Source organism: Enhydra lutris, unplaced genomic scaffold, assembly GCF_002288905.1.
Source record: "Enhydra lutris kenyoni isolate GAN:26980312 unplaced genomic scaffold, ASM228890v2 scaffoldscaffold30, whole genome shotgun sequence".
Lineage (NCBI taxonomy): Eukaryota > Metazoa > Chordata > Mammalia > Carnivora > Mustelidae > Enhydra > Enhydra lutris.
Genome location: NW_019154114.1, coordinates 22,131,547 through 22,149,451, shown reverse-complemented (window position 1 = coordinate 22,149,451; position 17,905 = coordinate 22,131,547). Strand labels below are relative to the sequence as shown.

The window sequence follows — 17,905 nt, the reverse complement described above, 5'->3', positions numbered from 1 at the left end:
TGTAGTGATTGCCAGAGCAGGCTGCTGGGTCCCCGGCAGCAGAGGCCACGGTGTCCTAAGCGAGAACCGGTGTGTGAGCCACGAGGCCGTCCTCATTAAAGGCTCTTCCCACACTGCGTTCTCTGGCCAGAGCTGGGACTGGATTCAGGATTTGCACTTGAGTCCAGGGAACAGGCCGCCCGGACACGGGAGGCACAGCCGCTGGGTGTAGACCGTTGAGTCCCGTGTAGCTCTGTAGAGAGACAGCCGCCACAGCGTCACCCTCATGTCTGCCGGCGCAGGAGCACCCTGACCGTGTGAGACCGAGCAGGGAGGAGGTGGACTTGCTTCCTAAAATAAACGAAAGTGCAAAATAAACCTGCTTACAGAAGCTTGGTCTTTGCTTCTTCTCTCCTGTCAGCCCCCGCCCTCCCCATCCCCCAAACTTCTAGAACCCTTCTGCGTCCACCAAACCCTGCCGGATGGCGGCTCATCCGTGGCAGGAGGGGAGTGCGCATGTGAGGCGATTGGGGGACATGGGGACTCCGTGGAGAGGGAGGAGGCCGCCCGCAGGCGCTGGGACCTGTTCCCTGTGGCGGAGAGCTTGGAAGGGGGTTGGGACGCCACTGGGCTCCTTCCTGTGGGAGAGGCTCGGGTCCAGAGAGCCCACCAGGCCGTGTCGTGTGGCCCGGCTTCTGGTCCTTGGCGGGGCCCGCGGTGGAGGTGGCTGTTGGAATGGGCTACGGTTTTACAAAGACGGGCGTGGTAGCACCCTCCTGTGCCTCAGGAAGCTCCCTCACGTGCCCGTCGCTGTTTTGTAGGTGGTGAAGCTGTTGTTACGGTATGGAGGGAACCCTCAGCAAAGCAACCGGAAAGGCGAGACGCCACTAAAGGTGGCCAACTCCCCGACCATGGTGAATCTCCTGTTGGGCAAGGGGACCTACACCTCCAGCGAGGAGAGCTCGACCGGTTAGTGGCTGGGCGCCGCACTGTGTGCCGGCTAGGGTGGGGGCACGGGGCGCGGGCCTCCCTGCGTGGCTGCGGCGGACACGGTGGGCCTTACGCCTTAACGTGCCAGCCCGGCCTTCACACAGACCTCTCTCTGGTTGCCTCCCACCTGCGGCCGGCCTCCGACTTTACTCAATCAGATGAAGGGCTGCTCCTCCCTCCCCCCCCCGCCAGGGGCAGCCCGGGCCTCATCCGCACGGCGCCCTCCCCGCACGTGTCCTGGGTGGTGGCTGTGAGTCTCCTCCTGACTCTCCCTCCTGTTCCCAGCAGAGAGCTCGGAGGAGGAAGACGCCCCATCGTTCGCACCCTCCAGCTCGGTGGACGGCAATAACACGGACTCTGAGTTTGAGAAGGGCCTGAAGCACAAGGCTAAGAACCCAGAGCCCCAGAAGACTGTGACCCCCGTCAAGGACGAGTACGAGTTTGACGAGGATGACGAGCAGGACAGAGTCCCTCCTGTGGATGACAAACATTTACTGAAAAAGGATTACAGAAAAGAAACTAAATCAAATAGTTTTATTTCTATACCCAAAATGGAAGTGAAAAGTTACACTAAAAATAACACAATTGCACCAAAGAAGGCGGCTCATCGCATCTTGTCAGACACATCGGACGAAGAGGACATCGGTGTCACTGTGGGGACAGGAGAGAAGCTGAGACTATCGGCACACACGATACTGCCCGGTAACAAGACACGGGAACCCTCCAATTCCAAGCAGCAGAAGGAAAAAAATAAAGTGAAAAAGAAGCGAAAGAAAGAGACAAAAGGCAAAGAAGTGCGATTTGGGAAGAGGAATGACAAGTTCTGTTCGTCAGAGTCAGACAGCGAGTCCTCGGAGAGCGGCGAGGACGACGGGGACTCGGTGGGGAGCTCCGGCTGCCTCAAGGAGTCCCCGCTGGTGCTGAAGGACCCGGCCCTGTTCAGCTCTCTGTCCGCCTCCTCCACCTCGTCCCACGGGAGCTCCGCTGCCCAGAAGCATAACCCCAGCCATGCGGACCCTCACACCAAGCACTGGCGGACGGACAATTGGAAAACCGTCTCCTCGCCGGCCTGGTCGGAGGTCAGCTCTTTATCAGACTCCACAAGGACGAGACTGACGAGTGAGTCTGACTGCTCCTCTGAGGGCTCCAGCGTGGAGTCGCTCAAGCCCGTGCGGAAGAAGCAGGAGCACAGGAGGAGGAGCGGCCTGCAGGGCGGCCTGTCTGAGAAGAAGAATTCCTTCCACGTCAGCGCTGACGGCGCCGTCCCCAAGCTGGACAAGGAGGGGAAGGTCGTCAAGAAACACAAAACGAAACACAAACACAAAAACAAAGAGAAAGGGCTGTGCTCGGTCAGTCAGGAACTCAAGCTGAAAAGCTTCACCTACGAGTATGAGGACTCCAAGCAGAGGTCCGAGAAGGCCATACTTCTGGACAACGACGTTTCTGGCGACAACAAGTTGAAAGCCTTGAAGCATGACAGGGACCACTTCAAGAAGGAGGAGAGGCTTGGCAAAATGAAGTCTGAGGAGAAGGAATGGCTCTTTAAAGAGGAGGTGGTCAAGGTTTCCAAGGATGAAAAGTCCCTGAAGAGAATCAAAGACATGAGCAGGTCTTTCCGAGAAGAAAAGGACCGTCTGAGTAAAGCTGAAAAGGAGAAGTTAGTGAAGGAGAAGTCTCCTAAGGAGGAAAAGCTGAGGCTGTACAAGGAGGAAAGGAAGAAAAAGTCCAAAGACAGGCCCTCAAAATTAGAGAAGAAGAATGATTTTAAAGACGACAGGCTTTCGAAGGAGAAAGAGAAGACTTTCAAAGAAGAGAAAGAAAAACTCAAAAAAGAAAAGGTTTATAAGGAAGACTCGTCCGCTTTCGACGAATACTGTAACAAAAGTCAGTTTCTGGAGAACGAGGACACCAAGTTCAGCCTTTCTGACGACCAGCAGGACAGGTGGTTTTCTGAGCTGTCTGACTCGTCCTTCGATTTCAAAGGGGACGACAGCTGGGATTCTCCAGTGACGGACTACAGGGATGTGAAGAGTGACCCTGTGGCCAGACTGATCCTGGAGACCGTGAAAGAGGACAGCAAGGACAAGAAGCGGGAAAACAAGGGCCGCGAGAAGCGAGACTATGGGGACAAGCGGAGCGACAGAGACGCTTTCTTCCGGAAGAAGGACAGGGACTGTCTGGACAAGAGCTGCGAGAGGAGGAAGGAGCAGATGGAGAAGCACAAAGGCGTCCCCAGCTGCCTCCCTGACAAGAAGAGGAGGGAGTCTGCTGAGGGCGGACGGGACAGGAAGGACCTCCTCGAGAGCACCAAGGAGCGGAAGGACAGCAGGGCCAAGCCCGAGGAGGCGTACCGGGAGGAGCTGAAGGAGCTGGGCGGCGAGGCCAGCTTCAAGGACAGGCCCGACTGCGACTTCGGGAAGGGCCTGGAGCCCTGGGAGAGGCTCCACCCAACCAGAGAGAAGGAGAAGAAGGATAAAGTGAAATTAGAGAAATACAAAGACAAGTCCAGTGACAAAGATAAAAGCGAAAAATCTATCCTTGAAAAATGTCAGAAGGACAAGGAATTTGATAAATGTTTTAAAGAGAAAAAAGAGACCAAGGAGAAGCATAAAGATACACACAGCAAGGACAAGGAGAGGAAAGCATCTCTGGACCAAGTGAAAGAGAAAAGGGAGAAGACTTTCCCTGGGCTTCTCTCCGAGGACTTCCCCGAGAAGAAGGACGAGAAGAAGGGGAAGGAGAAGAGCTGGTACATCGCAGACATCTTCACTGACGAGAGCGAGGACGAGAAGGACGCGTACGCGGCCAGCGGGCTCCGACTCGGGGAGGCTGGGGATGCACCACGGGCCGACGGCGCCCCAGACACTGACCGGCCCCGGAAGCACTCCGCCGACCGGCAGCACTCGGAGAAGCAGAAGGACCGGGAGCTCCGAGAGAAGAAAAAGGAGAAGGGAGTCCCAGAAGGCGGCAAAGACAAGAAGGAGAAAGTTCTTGAGAAGCACAAAGACAAGAAGGATAAGGACTCTGCCGAAAAGTACAAGGACAGGAAAGACCGGACGTCCGTCGAGTCCACTCAGGAGAAGAAAAACAAACAGAAGCCCCCGGAGAAGGCGGAGAGGAAGCCACCTGCTGAGGACAAGGTCAAGAACCGGCACCGGGAGAGGCCGGACAGGGAGCACTGCCGAGACAGGAAAGCGTCGAGGAGCGTGGAGGCTGAGAAGAGCCTGCTGGAGAAGCTGGAGGAGGAGGCCCTGCACGCCTACAGGGAGGACTCCAACGACAAGGCCAGCGAGGTGTCCTCGGACAGCTTCACGGACCGCGGGCAGGAGCCGGGCCTCAGCGCCCTCCTGGAGGTGTCCTTCACGGAGCCCCCAGAGGAGAAGGTCAAGGAGAAAGAGAGGCACAGACACTCTTCGTCCTCGTCCAAGAAAAGCCACGATCGAGAGAGAGTCAAGAAAGACAAGTCCGAAAAGAGAGAAAAGAGTGATGATTACAAGGACTCTGGCGGCAGGAAGGACCCCAGCCAGTATGACAAGGACTTCTCAGATGCCGACGCGGAGGACGGGTTAGATAAAGCCATTGAGCTCTTCTCCGCTGAGAAGAAAGAGAAGAACGATTCTGAAAGAGAAACCTCCAAAAAAGTAGAGAAAGAGCTGAAGCCCTACGGGTCCAGTGCCGCCAGCGCCCTCAAGGAGAGGCGGAGGAGGGAGAAGCACCGGGAGAAGTGGAGGGACGACAGGGACAAGCACCGGGACAGGCACGGGGACGGGCTCCTGCGGCACCACAAGGACGAGCAGAAGCCTGTGGCCAGAGACAAGGACAACCCCCCCAACCCGCTCAGAGACAAGTGCCGGGAGGAGAGTCTGAAACTCAGCGAGACCAAACTGAAGGAGAAGTTCCGGGAAAACGCTGAGAAGGAGAAGGGTGACCCAGCGAGGGTCAGCAATGGAAACGAGAAGCTGCCAGTGTCCAGAGACCCGGGCAGGAGAGACGCCCGGCCCAGAGAGAAGCTTCTGGGGGACGGTGACCTGATGATGACCAGCTTCGAGCGCATGCTGTCCCAGAAGGACCTGGAGGTCGAGGAGCGCCACAAGCGGCACAAGGAGCGGATGAAGCAGATGGAGAAGATGCGGCACCGGTCCGGGGACCCGAAGCTCAAGGAGAGGGCAAAGCCCGCGGAGGATGCGCGTAAGAAGAGTCTGGACGCCCCTCCCAAGAAGCCGCTGGCGCCGGACCCCGCTCTGAGGGACAGGAAGCCCAAGGACTCAGCTCCTGCCCCACCGGCCACCGAGAACAAGCCCCACCCGGGACCAGCCATGGACACGAGGGACTGGTTGGCGGGGCCGCACATGAAAGAGGTCCTGCCCGCTTCTCCCCGGCCTGACCAGGGCCGGCCCACCGGGGTGCCCACACCCGCGTCCGTGGTGTCATGCCCCAGCTACGAGGAGGCCATGCACACACCCAGGACGCCGTCCTGCAGCGCCGATGACTACTCTGACCTCATCTTTGACTGCGCAGACCCCCAGCCCGTGTCCAGCACATCTGCCAGCGCCTGCTCCCCCTCCTTCTTCGACAGGTTCTCTGTGGCCGCGAGTGGGATTTCGGAGACCGCAAGCCAGACACCTACGAGGCCATTGTGCACAAGCCTTTATCGTTCAGTCTCTGTCGATATCAGGAGGACCCCCGAGGAAGAGTTCAGCGCCGGGGACAAGCTGTTCCGACAGCAGAGTGTCCCCACCGCGCCCACGTATGACTCACCAGGGCAGCACCTGGAGGACAAGGCTCCTGGGCCCCCGGGTCCTGCCGAGAAGTTTGCCTGCTTGTCTCCGGGGTATTATTCTCCGGACTACGGCATCCCCTCCCCCAAAGCGGACGCCCTGCACTGCCCGCCTGCGGCTGTGGTCACCGTCACCCCCTCCCCAGAGGGTGCCTTCTCTGGTTTACAAGCAAAGTCCCCCCCTGCACACCGAGATGAGCTGTTGGCCCCATCCATGGAGGGAGCTCTTCCCCCTGACTTGGGCGTCCCTCTGGACGCCACTGAGGCCCAGCAGGCCACCGCCGCCATCATCCCCCCGGAGCCCAGCTACCTGGAGCCACTGGACGAGGGGCCCTTCAGCACAGTCATCACGGAGGAGCCCGTCGAGTGGGCGCACCCAGCAGCCTCGGAGCAGGGTCTCTCCTGCAGCCTGATGGGGGGCACCCCTGAGAACCCCGTCAGCTGGCCTGTGGGGCCGGACCTCCTGCTTAAGTCCCCCCAGCAACTCCCTGAGTCCCCGCAGCATTTCTGCCCCAGTGAGGCCGTCCACCCTGCTGCTACGGGGCCCTTTGGGGCCACAGAACCCCCTTACCCGGGCTCCCCTGACTCGTACCCTCTGTCGGCCACCGAGCCTGGACTTGAGGGCGCCAAGGGTGACGCAGCAGAGGTGGTCCCGGCCGCCATCTCCGCCCCAGAAGAGCCAGCGGCCTTTGCCCCCGCCTCCAGGCTGGAGCCCTTCTTCACCAACTGCAAGCCACTGCCGGAAGCGCCCCCAGACATGGCCCCGGAGCCGGCGTGTTTGACCACCGTGACTCCGGTGGAGGCTCTGGGGCCCATGGAAAGTAACTTCTTGGAAAATGGGCACGATCTGTCGGCCCTTGGCCAGGTGGAGCCAGTGCCCTGGCCTGACGGCTTCCCCAGCGCAGAGGATGACCTCGATCTGGGGCCCTTCTCGCTGCCAGAGCTTCCCCCTCTTCAAGCGAAAGATGTTTCTGATGTCGAAACAGAACCTATAGAGGAGACTGCCCTCGCTCCTCCGGGAGAGACCCCCCCGGGGCTCCCTGGGGTCCCGAGTGGCGGGGATGGCCCTGTGGCAGCTGCTGAGGACCAGCCTGTGCTGCCTCCTGACCAGGGGGACCCCCGGCTCCCCACCGAGCCGGAGCCTGAGCCCCCCGAGGAGCCCAAGCCAGATGCCACGTTGGAAGCTGCAATGGAAGGGGGGCCTGAGTTGGAGGCGAGGGTCCCCGAGGACTCCGACTCCAGCCTGGGGCCCGCAGCGGCGCCCCCCGAGGAGCAGCAGCCACCCAGGAGCGGAGAGGGGGAGGCGGAGGGCCCAGATCCACCGGCCGTGTCCCACAGCCTGCCAGACGCCCCCGGGGACGGCTCGGCCCAGGCGCTAGCGGCGGACGGGGCTGGCCCCCTCGACGGTGCCGGCCTCGATGGACCTCTGGGTGGCGTCCAGCCGGACGTGACGGAGCCAGAACCCAAACCCGCGGCCGAAGCCCCGAAGGCCCCCAAAGTGGAGGAGATCCCCCAGCGCATGACCCGGAACCGGGCCCAGATGCTGGCCAACCAGAACAAGCAAAGCTCACCGCCCTCGGAGAAGGAGCCGGCGCCCGCGCCTCGCGCCAAGGGCCGCTGCTGCGAGGAGGAGGACCCGCAGGCCCAGCACCCCCGCAAGCGCCGCTTCCAGCGCTCCAGCCAGCAGCTGCAACAGCAGCTACACACGTCCACGCGGCAGACGCGGGAGGTGATCCAGCAGACGCTGGCCGCCATCGTGGACGCCATCAAGCTGGACGCCATCGAGCCCTACCACAGCGACCGGTCCAACCCGTACTTCGAGTACCTGCAGATCAGGAAGAAGATCGAGGAGAAGCGCAAGATCCTGTGCTACATCAGCCCCCAGGCCCCGCAGTGCTACGCCGAGTACGTCACCTACACGGGCTCCTACCTGCTGGACGGCAAGCCGCTGAGCAAGCTGCACATCCCCGTGGTGAGTACCGCCCTGCGGGGGCCGGCCACGGGGGGGCGGGGGCGCGCAGCCCCTCGCCTCGGGACAGCCGGCGCCCTGGGCTCTGCGAGCGCTCTTCGTCCTCCCCCGACCCCCCCCCACCTCCCGCGCCAGACGCACCCACGTGGCCCACGGCTTCCTGCTGCTGGAGGCCCTCTTGTGGCCGCTCAGACGCCCTCCGCGCTTCGGTCCTGCTTCCTGGTGGCCCCACGTTGCTGACCTGCAGCCTCCATTCCCCTCAGCCTCTCGCCCGAGACCACCTGCACCCCTCATGGGGCTCATGGGCTCCTCCACCCGCAGGGCCTGTCCCTAGGCCCCCAGCCCCACCTGTGGGCTCTGCACCCAGAGCCTCTGGTCGCTTTCATCTCCTCCTTTCCCTCCGCCACCCGATTGTTCCCCGTTGGCACCTAGTGACCCCGTGTCTGTGCAGACGTGACCTTCCCAGCCCTGCCATGGACACCCCTTCCCAGCCCCCTTGAGTCCACATTGGGGCCTTAGGCACACATCTAGTTCCTCCCTGCTTCTCCTGGTGCACACTCTTCCCCTGGGTGGGCTTCTGCCTCCTGCTAGTGCAGCAGACCCAGACCTCAGCCTTCCTTTGCTCACTCACAGCCGGCCTGGCCTGCTCCCCAGGTGTAGCCTGTCTATACCATGTGCAGGTGACTTGCTGCCTTTTGGGGGGGAGGGGACAATCGCACTTTGAAGAAAAGCCAGAACTTGTTTTATACCATGAGGCCCTCCTAGGGAAGGCCCAGGCACACAGCCTACATCACCAGTCTCGGGGACCCCTCTCCCGTGGTGGGGGTGGGGGTCACGTTGGATGCGTGTGCTCTGAAAGTCGGTGTCTGAGCTGGCTGTCCCCCGGGACTGACCTCCGGCATTTTCTGACGGCGGACTCTGGCTCTGAGCGTCCTGCGGTAGGGGCGAGGCAGTGAAGGCCCCGCGTCTGGGCCACCCCTCCCCCACGTGGCCCAGGGCAGCACTTGGCCCAGGGGTGAGGGCAGCTAGCTTTGAGCTCAGCAGGATGTCCCAGCCTGGCTCTCCCTGATCTCAGGCCGCCCTGGGCAGGGGACCGAGGCGGCCTTGCCCTGTAGGTCCCGGGGCGGGGAGGATGAGCTGCTCGGTCTTGTCTGGGACGTTAGATCCTGAAAAACTCCGGCTTGAGGGCTGTGTTCAGCGAGACGGCTTCGTTGCCTTTTTTTGTTTAAGTTTTAGTTTTCAAAATAGAACACCACGAACAGCGTGGAGCGTGTGGGGTCATGGGTTTGTGTGAGCTCTGCTTTGCCTCCCGTGGGGTCTCGCACCTTCCCTCCCTGCAGACAGCCAGTCCCCTCCCGTCACTGCTCTGCGGGCACCCAGGCCACTCGCGGGGGCGGGCGTTCCTGGAGCGGGCTCGCAGCCCCGCCGACCCTGCCCCCATGATTGCAGATCGCGCCCCCTCCTTCCCTGGCGGAGCCCCTGAAGGAGCTGTTCAAGCAGCAGGAGACCGTGCGGGGGAAGCTGCGTCTGCAGCACAGCATCGAGCGGGTAAGGGGCTGTGGCGCGGGGCCTCGGGCTGGGGCGCGTCTGGCCCCCCCGGAGGCCCGCCTCACTCCGCTCCTCTCCTGCAGGAAAAGCTCATCGTCTCCTGCGAGCAGGAGATCCTGCGGGTTCACTGCCGGGCGGCGAGGACCATCGCGAACCAAGCGGTGCCGTTCAGCGCCTGCACCATGCTGCTGGACTCGGAGGTCTACAACATGCCGCTGGAGAGCCAGGTGGGTGCGCGCGGCCCGCGGCACAGGCAGCGGGTGGGCGCGCCCGCGCCGCACGGACGGAGGCGGCCCCAGGTGGACGGGAGCGAGCGGATGGCAGCACGTCCTGTGCGGGTCCCCATGGGCCTCCGGTCACTGCACTGGGCATCCGTGAGTGTCCGTCATCCCTCGAACTGTCCTGGGGAACAAACGTAATCGGGATGAGCCGTGTCCCCCACCCCCCTCCCTTGCCAGCCGCTGCGGCCAGGGACGGGCCTAGGGCAGGCCCTGCCGGAAGCTGGGGCGCCCCAGCTGAGGGCCAGGAGGGGTCGAGCGCACAGCCACCCCCCATGGCTGTGCTTCCGTCGCGGGGGCACCCTGGCCCTGCTTTCCTCCCCATGCTGTGGACATGGGACGCGCCCCCTCACCCCACCCTGGGATGTCTGCAGTGTCTGTGCCTTTCAGGGGCCTCAGCTACTGCTACCTCCCACTGGTGGCCTGTCCGTGGACTCCGGTGTCCCTGCTCTGGTCCCTGCTCTGGCACTCGGGCCTGGGGCCAGACTCTGTCAGGGGTTTGCTCCGCAGTCGATTCTCTTCCCTGACAACCACCCAGAGTGTGGGCCTGCTGCCCCCTGGGGACCTCCTGTGCCCCGCAGGCCAGCCTGAGCTCCCGCGGCAGCCCCAGGCTCTCGAGCAGCGTTCCAGGTTGGCTGTGGGAAAGAAGTGGTTCGGGGATTTCTTTTGATAAGGGTTTTCCGTGCACTTACATACGGTCTTTAGGAATCGATCTTAAAAACTTGCCGGGTTTGTGCAGCCTGTCGCGTCAGGGGCGTGAGTCTGAACCCCACATTAGGCACGAAGCCTACTTAAAACGGAAGAAAGTTGAGTTTCCCCGTTAACCTGCCGTCTGAAGCGGTGCAGTGGTCTGTGAACCCTAAAACGAACAGAGGACCACGTCAGGAGCCCTTTGCATCTAAAAAGCCAGCATCTGGGGACTCCTGAGCTGCTGCTGAGCGGGAGGGAGGGCCTCCGCCGCAGCCTCCACCCTCCGTGTGTCTGGTGTGGGGCCTGTGGCCAGCTCCCCGGGGGCCACACATGGGGCCGAGGGGAGAGACTCGCACGAGTGATGGCCACGCAGGAGAGCCGGATCGCGGGGGCCCGTGAGTGCGCCCCCGGCTGCCCCTCTGGCCAGGGCTTACCTGCTGTGGGCCTGTCCTTGGCCACAGGCGCTGCGGTGCGGGAGGACAGGGAGGACAGGGACGTTAAGCTGGTACTCTGTGCTGCGCGAAGCCACCTCCGGCCTCTCACGGTCCTTTTCACAGAAAGTTACAACAGAAGAAATGGAAACAAAGGCCTCTTCTGGCTTGACGGGGCGCCTCCGTGTGGTCCCCAAGGGCCACGGCGCCCCACACGCACAGCCGCCTCCTGGGGGTCGGGCGGAGGGGGATGCGCAGGGAGGGTCGTGCTGGTCCGGCCCGGAACACGGTTGCGCCTGGGGACCGCGGGGCAAGGCTGCGGCTCTCACGGCACGGGAGGCGTCTGCCCGGCTCCGGCCCCCGCGGTGTCCACATCTGCGCGCTCTCCTTCAGGGCGACGAGAACAAGTCCGTGCGCGACCGCTTCAACGCCCGGCAGTTCATCTCCTGGCTGCAGGACGTGGACGACAAGTACGACCGCATGAAGGTGAGGGCCCTGTGCCCGCCGAGCTGCGCCTGGGCTGGGGGGTCCTGGCAGGGGGCGGGGGCGGGGGCGGGGGGCTGCTGCTGGGTCCCCCGTTTGGAAGCGGCAGCGTCAGACCCTCCGAACCCAGCGGAAACTTTCAGGGAGCCGAGGTCTCCCCGCCCCCATGTTGCCTCCTTAGAGTGTCTTCCCTCCTGTCCAGGTGTGCGGGGAGCAGCTCCTGTCACCAGCTGGCGGTCAGACCTCTGTGGGACCCCACCTTGAGCCCTCCTCAAAGGTCACAGCACACACCCAGCGCCACTGCTCTGGACGAGCCAGTGCAGCAGGCAGAGGATGGGAGGGAGATAGAGAGAGATTAGCAAGTAAGAAGCACGTCCGCACCGCAGGCGCTAGGGTCGCCGGCCGCACAGCCGCACGCCGGTCACAGAGTTGCCTTAAGGGTCAGCGCCACCCCGGGGAGCTCCGGGAGGCAGGGCCCAGAGGGCCATGCCCGCTCTTGTCACTAGAGCGCCGGGGCTGGGGGCAGGGGCGCGTGTGGCGAGAGGAAGACCGTGTTTTCCGGGTGCCGGCCTTACTCGCGGGTGCGGCCGCGGTGCAGACAGAACGCCCAGAGCAGAGAGGAGGGGCCTGTGCAGCGTCCCTGGCCCCAGGCCCGTCCTGGGGAAGCTCCACGGTCGCGCCAGCCAGGCCGGGGGCCGCGCAGGGCAGGCTTTCCTGTAACGAGAGAAAGTCGTCTTGACTACGTGACAGGGAGACGGTGCGCGTGAGCACACGAGTCTCACGCCCGTCACGCACAGTGACCTTCCCGGACCAGTAAGAAAAGGGCGATTAGAGAAAGGACGGAGGCCCGCCTGGAGGGCTCAGTCGGTTGAGCGTCTGATTCTTGGTTTCGGCTCAGGTCGTGGTCCCAGGGTCATGGGACGGAGCCCCTCATCGGGCTCCGGCCACAGCAGGGAGTCGCCTTGGGGGTCCGTCTGCCCCCTGCCCTCTGCCCTCACCCCGCTCGTGTGCCGTGTTCTCAGATACGGTCTTTTGAAAAGAAAGGGAGGAAGTACACCAAGTGCGCTTGGAGCCGTGGCCGCCACGCCACAGCCCAGGGTGGTTTGCTTCCAGAAGACTCCGGATGGGGGAGGGTTTGCACCCCGATCCCCGCAGCACACTCGAAACAGCATCATTTTAAGGCAGATCCGACACGGACGCCCACCCGCTGTGCTGCTGTGCACGTCTGCGGAACGAGTCGGCCGTGAGGCGGTGGCCTGCCCGTGTGCACACACCCTCTGCTCACACACCGCGCCTGGCACCGGGTCCCTCCCTGCCACCTCCTGCCCCGTCCCCCTCGGTGGCCCCCTCAGAGTTGCCCTTCCAGCTCTGCCCTCCTGCCTGCCGCACACAGCACACCGTGCACGGGACCACCGCCCTCACTTAGGGCCGAGCACTAGGGTGCCGGAATACGAAACGCCTCCGACCCTGGGTGTGATTTTTGGCGCCAGTCTGGCTCGGTGGGTAGAGCCTGCGACTTCTGATCTCGGGGTCTCGAGTTCAAGCCCCACATCCGGCACGGAGCCTACTTAGAAAGTTTTTTCCAGAAAGGCGTAATTTGCACGGCAGGTGAAACGGAGATCACCAGCCCTAAGTGATTGTAAAATGAAAATAGCAAACAGCAGCCATCACGTTTCATTCGAAGCTGCTGTGAAACCAGGGGTTGGGGCACCGCGGGGACGGGGACAGATGCCCATGTGGTCAGCAGTGCCGCCCGGCTGCGCGGGCACCGGGGGCGCTCAGGTGACCCGCGGTGGGGACTAGGCCCCGGGAGCCGGCCTCGCTTGTGCGGCTGGTTGTGGGGGTTGCGGTCCCGGGCTCGAGCCTCTGCCCCCCTCACCTGCTGTGTCCCCCACGCAGACGTGTCTCCTGATGCGGCAGCAGCACGAAGCCGCGGCCCTCAACGCCGTGCAGAGGATGGAGTGGCAGCTGAAGGTCCAGGAGCTGGACCCCGCTGGGCACAAGTCCCTGTGTGTGAACGAGGTGCCCTCCTTCTACGTGCCCATGGTCGACGTCAACGATGACTTCGTGCTTCTGCCGGCCTGACACACCGCGGGACGGCCGCACAGGACACAGGCGAGGGCCACACGCATCTGCCCGGCACTGCTGCCCCGTCCAGCCAGTGGAGGGAGACCTGGTCCCTCAGGTGGGGACGCCCGGGGAGAGACCCCGCACTTGGCCCCCCGGAGCGAGGCTCTTTTAAACCAGAGACGGCGGGAGGCCGAGGAGACCTCGGGGACACAGACGCGGACTCAGTGGCCCGGGGCTCTGCCCTCCCGCCGCAGCACGGGCATTTCGGGTGGTGCAGAACCGAGTGTATTTTTTAAAATTTCTTGCTCCATTCTGATCAACTAAAAGAAAATGAAGGCGTCCATGCCTCAGACACCGCGCCCTCCATGCTGGAGGGCAGGGAGAGCGTGGGCCGGCTGCTGTCCTGCCGCCGCGGGCCTCGGCCGGGCTGGGACACCGTGCGGGGGAAAGGCCCAGCCGCGCCGCCCGCCCGGACCGGACACGGACGCAGAGCCAGGACTCGGGTTGTGTTTTTAATGGGAGTCAAATCCACGTGGTTTGTATATTTTTTCCTTTAATCTTGGGCATTTTGTTTCTCTTTCTGAGAACATAACTTGAAACACTACAGAGCCAATAATCCTATAAAAAGTGTACCCGGAAGCGCTGTACAGTTTTATACACACTCACAACGTACTTTGCTGCCTTCTAGATAATTTATTTTGCGACACATACTGCACAGTTGTAAATACCTCCTGTACTGTAACATCACTTCAGTTACGTGTAAAGAAATAAATAAATTAATTAAATGCTCTTTGTACACGACAGGACCCTCTCCAGGAGGGGCCGTCACACAGGACTGAGCTGAGGGGTCGCTCTGCGTCTTCCAACTGTTCTCCTACCCAATTAGTAGCTTTTCATTTTGAAACACTGATTTTCCCTCCTTTCCTGCACGCCCCACCGAGCAGCACAGCTCACCAGGGAAGGGGGGAGCTGGGTGAGTCCCCGTGCACCAAGACCAGGGCAGGGGGGCACAGGAGGACAGAGAGGCCCAACGGGATACCTCTAGCTGGCTGCCCCCCAGGGCCTGGCGGGACTAGGAAGGAAACGAGACGAGGGTCACTCACGACTGGGGAAGTAGATCCTGGGCTGTGTGGCCCTGAAGAGCCCCTGCCTGGCCCTCTGCACCCAGAATGGGAGCCGCCCCCGCCGCGCCCCCCACCCCGCGCCCAAGTTTCCACATGGGGCTGGCAGATCTCCCAGCGAGGCCACTGCTGATGCGGGGTCCCCACTGGGAGAGCCCCTGTGCTAGCCAGCACCAGCTCGGAAGGCCAGAAGGGGAGATGTGAGCCACATTTCACAAAGCAGAGCACGACCCCTGTGCTCCTCTCAGAGGAGGCCCTACGGGGATGGGACGGGGCTGGCCTGGGGCCACCTTCTGAACAAAGCGACTCCTTCCCAGAGACTGCCCTTGCCTCATCCAATCCTGGCTCACACAGTCGCCGCCGCCCCCACCCCCCCAAACATGCTGGGCACTGGGGACAGGTGGGCGGAGGCAGAGACCCGGGCATCAGGGTTTGGGGTTGACCCCCCACCTCACGTTCTGGAACCCCTCACCCTCCTGTGTCCTGTACCTCCCCACGCAGCAGCAACTGCACGATGTACCCTGCAGAACGACCTGTGTCCTCGGGCTCCTCCAGTGTGGGGCACTGCGGGGAGCTGGGCCGGGCTCCCAAGTCCACACGGCACCCCACCCCGGAGGAGTCCGGTCTCTCCTCCCCTCGGTGCACATTCCCTCCAGGCTGGTACCTGCTCGGGTGCTTGCAGGGGAAGGGCGGAGAGAGCAGCAAAGCTCCAGCGCTCTGGGCATAAATTAGTTATTTTTCAAATCCTGGAGCTGTCAACTCCGTAACCCATCTTTTAACTTTTGAGAGTGAGGAAGCCAGAGCAGAGGGAGAAGCAGGGAGCCCCACACAGGACTTGATCCCTGGGCCTGGGATCACGACGCGCGCTGAAGGCAGATACTGCCCCGACGGAGCCCCCCGGGCGCCCTCAAGAACCCATCTCTTAAGCCTGTGTCTTTTCTAAGCCCCGAACACCGCGCTGACTCGCACGGAGAGTCTTGCCGTCATCAGCTTCAGCCCCGGGGGCAGAGGTCCCGGACTCCCCGCACTCGCCGGCTGCGCATGTGCACTGGGGCTGGGGAGCTGCCTCCATGGGCCAGGCGTGGCGGTTGGGGACGGCCGGGGCCCCAGGCCTCTCAACTGCGTGGTGCTGGCGGTGGCCCCACAGGCTTGAGCCGTGGAGGCACAGAGCTCCCCGCTGTACCGCGATGCTCGAGCCTTTGAGGGGGGCCGCACCCAGCGACCTCGTGGTGTCTGGTGCCATCGTAAGATGGCAGGACAGGCTGGCCGTGGAGGGGGCCTGGTCCCCAAATAGTGAGTGGACACCTGAGGCTGTGTGACAGCTGGTGGCCTCGGCGGGAAAAGAGGGTTCCTTCCCGTGAACCAAGCTGGCACGCGGGTATCTGGGCAGGCAGGCCCCGACAGCCAGCTTCCCTCCTCCCCTGACAGAGGGAAGAGGCACAGGGAACTGCCCCCCATGTTTTCTTTATGTGGGGGACTTGCACCCAGGACGGTGCAAAGAAGGGGCTCAGGTTCCCATTTCTGGGAACCAGGATGAGAAGCTGAGGGTCAGCACGGGAGCTCAGGGTGTGCGTCACACGCCACGGCTGGGGCTTCGGGCTACTTCCTCCCCCAGCGGGTAGTGAGCGGCTCGCACCCTACAGCCGCGCTTCTGGGCCCAGAAGCAAGAGAGCCCACGCTTACGGGTACATCGCTTACGAACACCAACGCACCCGAACCATTTGTAAGAAGAAAAAGGAAAAAGGAAAGATAACTGCCATATACGCAGCAGGCTTCTCCACCTCGCACTCCTTCTGTTTGGTCAGAGCGGTCTGCTGCGTCCTTTCTCCTGAACGACGGGCGTTCGGCCGCACGCGTGGCCTCCACCTGCTGTGGCCAGCAGCACCCTCCCAAGCTGTGACAGCCGCACCTCTGAGCATTGCCGGATGTTCCAGGGGCGGGTGGGGAGCGAACCACGCCCGCGGGGAGCTGCTTAGCTAGAACAACGGAGAGGAACACAGTCCTGTCGCGTGCACAGTTGTGTGGTACCGCTGGGTTTACGTAAAATTAAAAAAACTGCCATGTGAGCGGTCAGTCACTTGGGGGAGCACGTGAGCGTTCCAGGGGCTTCTGGTGATACTCTGTTTCCTGACCTTGGTATTGACTATGTGGTCGACTCTGTGATAACTTAACGGGTCGTAAATGTGTTTTTGGCACCTTTTTGTTACATGTCACAATCTAAAAACATTGAAAGAATTTTCTGCATTTCCCTGTGGAACTCAGGATGATATTCAAGGACATATTTTAGAAAATAGGACCCCAGATACCAAGTTAAAATGGCAATCTGAGCTACTCACCTCCCAATCAAAATCCCCCCAAAATTAGAACAGGCAGAAAAGCACCAAGTCAAAGTAGTCCTGGTAAAGACAATGTTTCTATCACAGATGAGAGCCTCAGAGAAATGGAGATTCATTTAAGGGAAAATGCAGAAATTCCAGAATAGCAAAGTAAAAACCTTCAAAAATCTCTGTATCAGCAATAAGAACATGGGGTGGGCGGAGAGCTGTCAAGACTATCCAGAACTTGGGAAATGAACCAAGTCTTGTTACAAGCCAAGGAGTGATTATTCCAGAAAAAAACAGCTGAATCTCTGTAGTGAGTTGTGTGTCATTTTAACTTTCCATATTTCCATTCCTCTCTCTCTCTCATGTTAGTCTTGAAGACCAGCAACCCAGCAGCCACCACGGGGAACAGCCTGAGTGAGGGTCTCCTCAGGTGTCCTCCCACCTCAGGACACTGCCACCATTTGACTTGTACGGCAGCTTCCCCAGAAAAGCCCCATTCCTGGGACTTACTTGACCTGACTTGAAATTCATTCACTGGGAAAAGACCTTTACCCCCAGAGGGTTTGTTGAAAACAATCAATGACAACTGTTTAATATTACAGCTGCCTGAGGGGATTGAAACCCCTGAGAGCAAACAAGAGCCTGGCCACAAAACTGACTAGATCTGGGGAACGGGGTGTCCGTGGGTACACATATGAAGGCTCTGATGTAGAGGCCTTTTGGAAACAGGGAATGAAGGCTAACGCAGAGCTGTGACTGGCCAGAGCACTGAAGAGCCTTTGGGGTGTGGAAATCCTAGTGGATCAAAGCTTTTAAGGAACCTGTCCAGCCACTGGCTCAGCAGCTAGCTAACAGCGCGAAGACGTCACTGCCTGCACACAACAGAGGACTGAGACTTTGCAGACTTGGTTCAGGAAAGTCACTAAATACAGCAGCAGCAGCTGCAACCAACCAGCAAAATCTGGAGAACGGGGAACTGGTTTCCAGAACCACCACTGTATTATTTTAAAAGTCTGCTTGTGAACAGAAAATGAGGAGATAGGCAAAGAAACAAAGTTTGACCCCACATCAAGAAAAAAAAATAGATACTGTTTTTGAGGAAGCCCAGAGGTTAAACCTACAACTTAAAGTCCACTTTGATAAATCACGTTCAGAGAACTAGATGCAACTATGTCTGGGACGGCCTGGGTGGCTCAGTTAAGCCGCTGCCTTCGGCTCGGGTCATGATCCCCGGGTCCTGGGATC

At 61.2% G+C, this 17,905-nt stretch overlaps 1 protein-coding gene across 11 annotated transcripts in view; it reads left to right on the top strand.

Annotated features, from left to right (window-relative positions):
* The window catches only part of LOC111152974 (ankyrin repeat domain 11), a 185,208-nt gene extending 171,203 nt beyond the window's left edge, over window positions 1–14,005 (top strand). For 7 of the 11 annotated variants that reach the window (XM_022511749.1, XM_022511744.1, XM_022511743.1 and 4 more), the window contains 6 exons: window positions 801–948; window positions 1,255–7,718; window positions 9,165–9,263; window positions 9,347–9,490; window positions 11,056–11,148; window positions 11,348–12,046. In XM_022511749.1, coding sequence (XP_022367457.1) covers window positions 801–948; window positions 1,255–7,718; window positions 9,165–9,263; window positions 9,347–9,490; window positions 11,056–11,148; window positions 11,348–11,884 — 7,485 coding nt within the window. In that variant the 3' untranslated portion in view covers window positions 11,885–12,046. Of the gene's footprint in view, window positions 1–800; window positions 949–1,254; window positions 7,719–9,164; window positions 9,264–9,346; window positions 9,491–11,055; window positions 11,149–11,347; window positions 12,047–13,044 lie in introns of those variants that run through there. The other 4 variants (XM_022511753.1, XM_022511754.1, XM_022511752.1 and 1 more) reach the window with 3 other exon arrangements.
* The last annotated feature ends 3,900 nt before the right edge of the window (window positions 14,006–17,905 follow it).